At 45.2% G+C, this 12,076-nt stretch overlaps 1 protein-coding gene across 2 annotated transcripts in view; it reads left to right on the top strand.

Moving 5' to 3' along the window:
- Positions 1-12,076, top strand: part of DGKG (diacylglycerol kinase gamma) — a 212,015-nt gene that overhangs the window by 49,130 nt on the left and 150,809 nt on the right. For both annotated transcript variants that reach the window (XM_073803991.1, XM_033855609.2), the window contains exons 3-5: positions 746-822; positions 8,582-8,747; positions 9,326-9,388. In XM_073803991.1, the coding sequence (XP_073660092.1) occupies positions 746-822; positions 8,582-8,747; positions 9,326-9,388 (306 nt within the window). The remainder of the gene's footprint in view (positions 1-745; positions 823-8,581; positions 8,748-9,325; positions 9,389-12,076) is intronic.

Raw genomic sequence — 12,076 nt, 5'->3', positions numbered from 1 at the left:
TAAAATTTCTGCTCAGATGTTTATTCGATCATCTAATATATTGGTTTTCTGAACACTGGTTATATGTCAGGCCTTGATATGGTATACAAAGGCTTACGGCTCTCAAGGTTGAACTGAGGCAGGAGATGAGCAAGAAAGGCAAGTTAATAAATATAACACCATATGACAGGTGCTGTTACGGAGTTATGTACAAGCCATGTGGGAGCCAGGGGAGGGAGTGATTAACTCTGACTAGTAAAGGAAGGCTTTTCAAAGGAGTTGACATTTGAGCTGGGTACTGAGCATTGAGTGAAGTTTGTAATGCAGAGAAGAGACTCCATGAAAAAGTACAGAGCATATTAAGAAATTTCTAGAAATGTGGTTTGATGTGGCTGAAAAATTGAGTGAGTGAAAGATTAAGGGAAGAGGTAAGGAATAGACTAGGTCAGATCACCAAGTACTTGTATAGCAAGCTAAGGGTTTAGGCTTTATCCTGGGGAAGTTAAGAGCTGTGTAAGGGTTTTGAGCAGAGGCATGATCTAATCAGATTTGTGGTTTAGAAAGATACTTCATGCAGAAAGAGAGAAAATATACTAAAAAATAAATAAATGAGAGGGCAGAAGGGCAGATGACGGTGACATTCCTCCACGTGGTTCTGGAATGAGGGCTCACTCCATCATAATCAGGATTAGACAACGGAGATTTTACTTGGCCCAGCTCCCATTCACTGTTCACCATGTTTCACATATGGATTATGTCTCTCCAGATTCTTCCAAGAAGATAAATGATGTCTTGGCTGAATTTAATGAGGGTGGGAGCCTCAAACAATATGACCCACATGAGGTAAGAACATTTTCATTTCAAGCCTTTAAAAACCCCACGTTCTAACCTTCCCATAATTTGTTCCTCTCTTAGAAGTTTAGCTCACTTTGAAGAACATGCTTCTCAACATATTTTCTCCCAAGTTTCAAGTGAGCCATTGGTGCTACCTGGAATCATAAGTTCCTCAAGTCCATTCACCTTCTCACTATCCTAGAAGGCCACATCATACCTTCTCTTCTCTCCTCAAATCTCTCACTCCTCCTCCCTTTCTCAATTCCCAGTTATCAACTGTGTTTTCTACATCACTGAGAAAATAGAAACAGTCAGAAGCAATCTTCCCCCAAATCCTCACCTTATGTGCCCACCTAGCTGTACCTTTTCTCCTGTAATTAGGGACAAGCTTTCCATGCTCTGATCTCAGTCTAACCCCTCCACTTGTGCACTCAGTCCCGTCCTCTTTGGTCTATTGACAGGCATTGCTTCAACAACGTATTCCTCTCTCACTCTCACTCCATCTCCTTCCCATCAGCTTTCTCTATGTATTAGATCTTCCTCATCAACAAATAAACATACTGCTCTTTCTCCTACATTAAAAAACCTTTTTCCGGCTCCACTTCTCCCTCCAGCTACCACCTCATTTCTCTCCTGTCCTTTATAACAAGTAAGCTGTGCAAAAGATGTGTCTATACTCATTGCCTCCAATTTCTCCTCTTCCCGCTTTTCTGAAAGCTCTTCAAGCAGCATGTAACCCCCACGCCTACACTAAAATCACTAGTCAAAATAGCCAAGGACCTGCATGTGGCTAAAACTCAAGTCATTTTACTCAACAGCATTGCACCTGATTGGTCAAATCTTCCTTCACTTGGTTTTCAGGACACTATACGCTTCTGATTTTCCTCTTACCCCTTTACTTGACATTTCCACTTAAAAATCAAATAGGTATCTCAAACTTAACATAAGCTAAACTGAGCTCCTTGATCTTTCTCTATAAAACCTGTTTTTCCAGCAGTCTTTCCCATTTCAGTAAATGACAAGTCCAGTCTTCAAGTTATTCAGCCTAAAACTATGGAGTCATCATTGACTTTTCTCGTTTTCTCACATCCCACATCTAATTCATCAGCCGCCTCCATCATTTCTACCTTCAAAATACATCCAAAATCCAGACACATCTCACTACCTGCTCTGCTATCACCCTGACCTGAGGCACCACCATATTTTGCCCAGATTATTGCAATAGTCTCCTCTTAGGCTCCCTGTTTTTGCTCTTGACCTTGAAAGTCTATTCTTTACACACATCCTGAGCAGTCTGTTAAAACTGAAGTCAGATCATGTCACTGCTGTGTTCCACAATCTTTTATGGTCTGCCCACCTGGTACTCAGAGTCAAAATCAAGGTCATTACAATCTGCATCTCCCCTACTATCGGACCTCATATCTTGCTATTCTTCTTCCCATTTTTTCCCAGCCATATTAGCCTCCTTGATGCCTTCATACAAGCCAAGGCTGCTCTAACCTTAGCACCTGTGCCCATGCTCTGGCCTCTTCCTGCAATGTTCCTCCCCCAGATATCCATATCATTCATTCCTTCACCTCCTGCAAGTGTTTGCTCAAATCACCTTCTCAGTGAATGTCACATTCTCTATCTAAAATGTTAAACCCTCTTTCCTGACACTTCCTATCTTCCTGCTCTGCCTTATTTTCCTCCTTAGTGCTTCTCACCATCTGTCACACTGTATAACTTACTTATTTAATTGTCTATCTCCCCGACTAGAATAGTTTTGTTCACTGCTATGTCCTCAGTGCCCAGAAGAGTATCTGGCTTATAGCAGGCACTCAACAAACATTTGCTGAATGAATAAGTGCATGCAAGACCTCCCCTACTTTCAGATTCAGCTCATCTAATGTTTCTTGAGCATCCAGGCACTGTGCTGGATGCCGTAGAAGATATGAAGATGAGGAAGCATAGTTCCTCCCCTCCAGAACTTACTTCCTACTGGCAGGGCCAAGTTTAAGAGCCATGACCCTGGAGGTTATGCTGTTAGGTTAGACTCCTAGCTTTGCTGCGAACCAGCAATGTGGCCTTGAATATTTCACCTCTCTGGGCCTCAGTTTCCTCTTCTGTGAACTGAATATATAAAACAACCAAAAAGAAAGACCTTGAAGCTTGCAGATGAGTGAATTAAATAAGATGCTTTTTGCAAAATGTCTAACACTTTAAGGACACTTAAAAATAGTGCCCATTATTATTACCCTTCTGTTACCTTTCGCCAAAATGTTTTAAACTCAACTCCCTTTTCCCCGGTCCTGGGTCCTTTTATAAGGGCTAATAGCAGAAAAGCAACTGATCAGCAGGACAAACTTGGAAGGAGGCTGGCTGCTTATTTATTCATATTGTCATCCTTTCAACAAACCTTGAGTCAACTCCTTCTCTTCTGGGCCCTGGAAGTGAATCAACAGAGCCCACACCCTCGAGGTACACCTGAGAGGTGCTTTGAATAAAATGCACTGATCACCTGAGAATGAAGCAGGAGGAAGGGTGCCAGAACAGGAGCCAGATTGAGAATGCACCCTTTCAAAGAACATTCCTGAGGAGGAACCATGTGGAAATGATGCCAAAGCCAGCAAAGAACTTGCAGCCCCCCAGTCCCCACCCCCACCTCCAAAAACACAGGAACAAAGACTGGCAGGGGCTGCTCCTCCGCCTGTCCGCCCTGAAGCTGACGAGAGTGGGAGGGGAACAGTTTGGTCAGGGCTGCCGAGGGTGTGAAGGCCGTAGGAGCTTTCAGAAGCAGGCCCCTGCCTCCATCAGGCTGGCCCCCGCTCTGCCATGTCCTAGGGGAGCTCCGTCACTCTGATTTCATTCTCTCTCACAGTGTGGCTGGCTTCAAGTAGGTATAATGTCCCAGCACGGGGTTCAGAAACAACAAGGGTTTAAATTCTCTTGAGTTTGATGGCTTACTGCTGCTAAAATGTCTCAACAAGAAATGAGTTAGCTGTGGGAAGGGGCAGGTTGCTAGGAACGGGTGGCTGGGAATCAAAGTTTACAGAGTGGCAGGGCTCCATCTGGCCATGACAAGCGTGCCCTTGCCCATCGGCACCGAGTGATTCTCTGGAGAAGAGAGCACAGCTGAAGATGGCCAGAAAGCAGATGGAAACAGTGCAACCAAAAAGGTAGGGGGGCCTGGTATCACCATGATCGTAGACTCAGGCACACCTTAGCACAAAGCACAGCTCTGCCACTTGCTTTACGACTTGAGCAAGTCATTTATGTTCTCAAAATTTTTTTCATCCACAAAAGGGCAGTAATAGTACCACGTCACACTGTTGTTTTGAGACTTAAGTAAGATCACGTATGTACAATGCTCAATAAACTCTCCATCTAGTTCTCCTTCCTTCTTTGACCTGTGGAAGAATTAACAATTGCCTAGCTAGTTTCCACATGAAAGTTGCAGTTTCTGGGGAAAAAGAAAAAATGTCTGAACAATGGCAGTGTCTAAGATGTTACTCAGGGCTCTGAGAGTTGTCAGCGTGCTACATAGTGGTTGTTTATCTGGTTTGGGCAGAGTATGGGCCACTCCCTACCCATCACACATGTACCAAGCGCCTACCCTGAGCCTGGCCTGTGCTCATAAGGAACTTACTCTTTTGCAATCCAGATATCACGTTGAGAGTGGCCCTCAGTCACATTTCCTTGCCTACTGAACTTGGGGTGCTTAGAGGGAATGGCAGGGAACACGATGTCAGCACCAGGGCCTGGGACAGATCAGATACTAGAGCAGGAGCATTGGACTAGGTGTCAGACGATCAGGCTTCTGGTTTCGCTTTGATGCTAGCTGACTGGGGCAAATCAGTAAAATTCCAGAGTCTCAGTGATGTAAGGAGATCTAGTCTCCTCTGAGCTCTTCTGACATGAATGCTCTGTGTTTCGGGGCTTATTTTATGCCATTTTGTTCCCCAGGATAGGGCCATAAATGGTTGGACATGTGTTCAATCATCATTGTTTTCTAAGTTCTCATAATAGTTTGTCAGTTCTTCTGCTGTGACACTCACCACTGTTGACCCTGTGTTACAATTATTTCAGTACCTTTCCCACTGAGTCTCTTAAAGGTATGGACTCATGGCTAATTTACTGGTGTGTTCTCCAGTGGTGCCCAGCACTGTGTCTTGTACTTGGGAGACTCAGTACATATATGTTGACTGAACAGACCCCACAATGATTGATGACAGCCAAGTGTACCAACTAGAAACCCAACGTCCATTAAAACACCTATTAGGAAATACCGTGCTAGGTGGTGTGGAGGATACAAAGATGAAATAAGACATTTCCCTACCTTCCAGGAGCTCTAGATCTAGTCGAGGAACTAAGGTGTGTATGTCATGAACAACTATATATTGCGAGGGCAGCAGATATGGGTGTCCCAAGTCAGGAACCAATGTGGCAATGTATAGCAATTCAGGCACAGGAGATCATACCAGGCTTCCTGGAAGGGGTGGCATCTGAGTTGGGCCATAAAGGATAGCTGGAATTTTAACAGGTAGAGAAGAAAACAGTTCATTTAAGTACATGGAAGCTTGGCCAGGAGAGAACACAGAGATCAGTGTGGGCAGAATGTGAAGGTACACACAGAGAATTGTAGGAGAAAAGACCAGAATGGTCTCCGAACTTGAAGTAGCTACAAATCTAGGTTGGAGTGGGATTGTGGTAGGGCTGTGAATCCCAAAGGATTCAGGGAGTGCACAGGATGATCCACTGGACTGTAGGAATCCTGCATATTAGACTTTCTGTTTACCTGGATTTTTATCTCATCTAATTTCTATTTTCTAATTTCTTTGTGTGTCTTTTATAATGTATAGTAGCGGAGCACAGTAGTACATATATATAATGTATAAGTAAAGATAAACGACAATGTGTGCTTGAAAATCTTACAGAAGGGCGCATGATTTTAAAAGTTTGGAGACAAGTGATGTCAACTCTCCCATGGGCAATTAGAAGCCATGGAAAGTTTTTTAGTTGGGAAGCAGTCTGATCAGAGCTGTGCTTTGGGAAGATCACCTTGGCAAGGATGGAAAAGATGAGAGGACTAACAGACGGAGGTGGAGGCAAGGAAGCCTTTGAGGGGTGTTGCAGTTGTCCAGATAGGACACATGGAACAGGAGTAGAAAACCAGGAGCGTGGCGGACTTCAACAGCCGCCTTGTCAGGGTGAGGCCGACGGGCAATGGATACAGAAAAGACCTGGTATGACAGATGTTGAGAAAGAACAGTGGAAAGAAGGAAGGGACAAGAATTGATCTCAGACAACTGGGAGTTCAAGCTGAGGCTGGAATATTTGGAGGATAATGCTGCCATTGACATGAATAGAAACTGTAGGGTCAGGAAGAGGAACTGGTTTAAGGAAGAACCCAAGAGAAGTTTAGAGTTTGAGATCTTCTGGTCCAGCATTCACAGTTTGCTAAAGAAAAACCTGAGGTTCAAAAAAGGAGGAAAATGTGGTGGACCTCAGACCAGCCACGAGGTCTCCTGAATCTCATGACACTGATCTTGTTTGAAGATCTTTCAGCTTTGGTTTTTTAAGAGCATCATGCAAGACTTTGTTTAACTGAATTTCCTTTTTTATTAAATCATTTAGTATACGCTGTTTTCCAGAAATATGCTGATAGTTTTCAATTTGAGGCCAACCAGAAAAAAAATTAACAACATTTTGGAACTCAAAACTATATTGTAAAACAGTACTTGTCGATTAAAATAGTGCAAAGGAAAGGACGATGCAAAAAGAGCCTTTTAAAATAAATTAATAATAAAGATGAGAAGATCTAAAACAAAGACCATTGAATTTGTGACCTTCAAGAGAGCAGATTCAGAGGTGATGCGCTAGAATGCAAATCGAATGGATTAAGGAGGTGAGGAGAAGTGTGAAGGGGAAGGGAAGAAGCACAGGCTAGTAGCTCGAGCAGCCAGCAGTTTCTTTGGAAGAGTGACCTGAACGTGCTTGCAGGTAGACAAGCAGGTGCTGGGAGATGCCATCAGAGGCAGGGAGGGTGGAATTGCAGGTCATTATGGGTTCCGCTGGGAAAGTGGGAGGAAAAGACTTTGCTGATGTGTACTGGGAAAAAGAGGATGTGTGTGGAAGGGACATTCTGAGGTGTTGAGGCAGTGGAGACAGAGAGGGACAGAAAGAGTACAAGAGAGAGCCACAGAGATTCTGGGGCAGGAAAGGCAGAGAAATAGAGATTGATGCCTGTCACAAGAAATGTAAGTCCACCATTTGCTTAGAGATGCCTTCATCTGGTAATGAGCCTTCATTATCCTCTGTCCAACTGAATCAGGCTTCCTTCACTCTGCTAAAGAGATGTTTAAATAGCCCAGCCTGGGGCTAAGGAGAAACTGCCTCGCAAGCTCCCTCCCATTGGGGTCCAGAGGGCATTGCTTGTTTTAAGGACCAGGACTTTGTATCCAAAACCTGATCGTGCACGTGCCAGCCAACTCTGGTTCTGCGAAGGCTCCCAGATCTCCCAGAAGAGCCAAGGGGTTAAATGCTACCAACATTTTCAGAGAGAGCCAAGTAGGCTCCCAAAAAGGGATTTTATTGCTATTATTCACAAAAGCCTGCACAGCAGATCTTGGAGGAGTGCTTCCTCAGATGATTTCCAGGAGCATCTGCTGATTTGATGAAGAATCTGATGCCATCAAAGCACAAGCCAGTGATGACTCACTGCGCACTGTTGTTGCCGAGTGTTTGCTGAGTGCAGCAGCCCTTTCTGGCACAGTTCTCCCAACCTGGGACCAGAAGCCAGGCGGCACTGGGCGACATACAGCAGGGAGAGGTTTTGGCATGTTTCTTGCTTTTACCTTCCGTCCTTGGCTTCCTGCTCTTCTCTCCTGGTGCCTGAAACCTTCACAAGGACATGTTTTGAGAGCAGTCGAGCCAGACACACTCCCTCCCCTGGTATCTTGAGGGTTGTCCAAAGAAGGTCAATTATGAAAGTAATGAAAGATGGAGCCTGTTCTTTTTTATTTTCTGAGACCTGAATCCTCAGGAATCACATCCCTCACGGCATAAGCAGAAAATTGACATACCGCAGAAGAGCGATTTCTTCTCCTTGTGTTTTCAACTACATCCTTCTTCATCCTTTTTTTTTTTTTTTGCGATACAGTTCATTTATGATATTATATTGGTTTGAGGTATACAGCATAGCGATTCAATATTTTTATAGATTACACTCCATTTAAAGTTATTACAGAGTGATGGCTGTATTTCCCTGTGCCGTACAATATATCCTTGTTGCTTTTTATTTTATACATAGTAGTTTGTATCTCTTAATCCCATACCCCTGTCTTGTCCTCCCTGCCTCCCTCTCCCTACCATTCTTCTTCATCTTACCTAGGATTCCAGGGCACTGACCTAGTCCTGCCCATTAGAGACAAGACCCCCATGTGGTGCCCGACTCAGGCAGAGCCCTCACTCCCAGTGCTCAGTCTTCAGCACCCCCTTTTCTTCCTAAACTTAGACATGCCTTGTCACGAAAGCCTCCCATGGTTCCATGGCCCACCAAGCCCCAACACACAACCAACAGCGTCTTCTCTTCCTCACGTCCTACCCCCACTGCCTATGCTTTTCACCCTCTATCGACTCCCAGGCCTTGTCATTCCTGCCCCCACCAATCACTCCACTCCCTTCTGCTTCCCTTTCCATTGCCAGCTCCCCCATTCCTTCTTCTCCTCTCCCACCCTCTGTCTCTTCACTTCTCTCCACTGACTTTTCCCTCTTTATCCCTTCTCAGCCTATTAGCTATGACATCTTCAAGCTGTTCATGAGGGCGTACCTGGAGGTGGACCTTCCACAGCCACTGAGCACACACCTCTTCCTGGCCTTCAGCCAGAAGCCCAGACAGGAGACCCCGTCCCACCCAAAGGAGGGGGCCAGCAACAGCGAAGCCAGTGGCCCAGGTACATGGACCAGCATTCCCCAAGATGGAAGGGAGATTTTGCAGCTGTAACCCACTTGCCACAGGTTCAGCCTGCACTCCTAGATGGTCCTCTGTGCCTGGTAACTTCCCTATGGGGAAGAGGGGGAAACAGAGACCAGGGGACCAAGACTCCTACCCTTTCAGGAAGCCCTGTCTGATGGATCTCTCAGTAAGAGAAATAAAAAGGGCATAATTCCTGCCACCCAGGATCAGAGGAGAGGATGGGGAGAAGAGGAGGCACGAACTAATGTATGGCAGGGGCGGGTGGGCCTTCCACAAAAGCTGCCAGTCCCTGGAGAGCACATTCAGCTCTTGTGCCCAGGCTGGGACTAGCCTGGGAGAGTCACAGGAGGGGAAGGGTGTGGTTACTGTCTTTCTGGAGTTTGGGCTATAATGGGGGAGACACTACCAACCCCAATAAGTGAGCATGAACCCAGCTGACACCAGAGACATGGGCATAACCCAAGAGATCCAGACTTTGTGGGAAAGTCTTCTACCTGCCTCTCTAAAAACCTAGAGGGCATGGGCTGGTCACTACATCTTCTTTTTGTTCCCCAGATTCCAACATACAGAATGCAGATAATGCTGCCAAAGCAGACGAGGCTTGTGCCCCTGACATGGGTAAGTCTTCGGGGGAGGAGTGGGCAGTACCCCATCCTTGGGGAAGGGGGAGAATCTAACCAGCAGTTTTGTCTCCATGTAATTGTATGCCTTTGAGCAGATCTTGTCTGCCTCCACCTCTGGGGCCCCTGACGCTCCATTGTGTTGGGATTCTGAGGCTGGATGAAGGTTCTTGCTTCATTTGTCCCAAAACAGGGCAGGTCAGGACTTCGGTCAGCTCATTAGATGTTTACCTCTGACGGGTCTGCCTAGCCAAAGAGGGGAAAAGGAGAAAGTGTACGGTGAGGGGAGGGGTGGGCAGAGGAAAAGAGAGAGACAGAGAGTGTATGGGAAGAAATGGCCATAGGGCTGAGGTGGAGATGACGCTACCAGTGAATGGCTGAAGGGGGTTATGGAAAGAGGGTAAGAGTGTGCTCTGGTTGATTTCCCACAATATTTACATGCACTTGTTTGAACAAGTTGAGAGGAGCAAGAGGAAGCCAGCTAATGTTTTGAAGATCTATTTGCCAGGCACCTGCTTTATTGCATGTTTCACCTTAGCCTTTGTAATCATGCCACGTCACACACTGAGGAGCTGAGGCTGTAAGAGATTACATACCACTGTGCGAGCTGAGGAGCTAGGGATTCAATCCAGAATTGTCCATCCTCCAGGCTGCTGCTCTTTCCTGCACCAAGATAGGAAGCAATGGTCTGTCTTGAGGTGCCTGGACTAAGGTTTGTCTCCACGTAAAGGCACCAATTTGGTTAGGTCCTAGTGGAATGATCAAGGCTGCATTCCCAGTGGAGCAGCCATCATGATGCCTGGCTGTCCGTGCACCGTCTCTTGGGTCGTGACTGATGTGGAACCTTCCCTGGCACATTTATCAATGGGCGGCCATTCCTCTGTTGAGAGGCTGTTGACAGGCACAGTCCCAAGTGCAGAAGCTCCTAGTAAAACTGGAAAGAGCAAAGATTATCCTCCTTGACCTCTGTTCTAAGATGTAGCACAAATTTCCTGGACACTATCAACCTAAGCTGGGTCAGGTAATAAGCATATTGGTTAAGAATCTGGACTTCAGAGACTTCCTGGGTTTGACACCCAGCTCTGACAACACCTAGCTCTGAAACCTTCGGTATGTTTGAACAATGTCTCTGTGCCTCAGTTTCCCCATCTGTAACATGAGATGACAGTAAGTGTTGATATGAAGGTTAAGTGAGTTATGTGTGTAAAAAGCTTAGTATAGTGCCTGGAACAGAGTAAATGTTCAGTAAATATTAGCAGTTATTATTCAGGCCACCCTCCAGAAGTACACTCTATTCTCAACTCATCATGTCTGCCAAGATCTCCTTCAGTCTGCACCCTCAGTCTCCAATTGTGTCAGATGGGCATCCTCTTCTCATGGAAGGACTCTCAGGGACTGTCTCCCTCCCAGGTTGCTCTTGGAGCTTCACATACAAAGACTCAGAGAGACAGACGTTATTTCCTTTGCATTATTGTTTAGAAAAGATTGATGCACATTGGTGAATTCCAGCTCTTGGGATGTGCCCAGGGGATAAAGATGCAGTTTTCTTGTATCTTTCAATATATATTATATACATACATACACACATGGCAGAATAGGTAAGAGATAATACAACTGAATGAGAACTAATTGTAACAGAGACTTAGGATGAGAGAATTTCTTCGAGTGGGTGATAGATGTAGTTCTCATCTTTTTTCCAGTCATTGCCGAAAGGGCAACTAGAGGATTATAGAGTTTTCAGTGTGTAACTGAAAGACTGATGAGATCAAAAATTCACTCTGAATGGAAAGCAGAACATGGTTGGGAAAGGAGAATTGCCTCAGGACCATAAGCTCAGCAAAATCCAGACTTCTCATAGAGCTCCAGAAAGCAAGGATTAAGAGTATTGGTGCCTTCCTGAGTTCTTCAGGGACAGCAGCAGGGCAAGACTGTGCAAAGTATAGGCTCACCCACCCCTCTGCCCAGCATCTCACCCACGCGTGCTAGGTCTAGGGCCCTTTGGTCAAATGGATTAAAGTCATAAATAAGTCTTAAATCTTATTGGGAATAGAGAGGGTATTTTATGACATAAATCATTCTCATGGTAGAAAGAATAGTTTCAAACTGGAAGCTTTGAGATGATTCTAAACTCTCAGCAAAAAAATCAAAGAAAAGCATCTTTTTCTTTACCCAGATTCTTTACCAGAGATGTTCTTAGTCCAAGTATCTGGAACTTCAAGAGGAACCTGAGAGAAGTTACACTTCATTCCCTGAGGTTCCAAATTGTCTGGGCAGAGTTTGTTTCAGTGGCTGAAGTTTCCAAGGTACCAAACAAGGACTTAGTGGGGATCCTGTCATTATGTGATATTTGAGAAAAGATAATGAATGATGATAATAGACCTTGGCTGGCTTATTTGACCACCATGTTTATTTGCGATATCTGTATCATTTGGGGTCTCAGAACAACTTCCAGAGACTTGCTCCTGGAGAAGTGATTCGTCATGCACTGTTTTCCCGTGCATGCAGCATATCAGTCTCCTGTGGTCCAGTCATGAAAGGGCAGTTATCTGACTGCTGGCCCAGGGAGATGTACAGCATTTTTTCACCCTCTTTTGTAACTTGTGATGTTAAGTAGCAAATCCTTTTCCTGTTGGGCCACCTTCCATGAATGTCTTAATTAGATGCCCCTATTCACCAAAAACAAGAA

Source organism: Tursiops truncatus, chromosome 4 (genome assembly GCF_011762595.2).
Source record: "Tursiops truncatus isolate mTurTru1 chromosome 4, mTurTru1.mat.Y, whole genome shotgun sequence".
In the NCBI taxonomy this organism is placed as follows: Eukaryota; Metazoa; Chordata; class Mammalia; order Artiodactyla; family Delphinidae; genus Tursiops; species Tursiops truncatus.
Note: the sequence above shows the minus strand (reverse complement) of the source record. Positions and strands in the feature narration are given on the sequence as shown.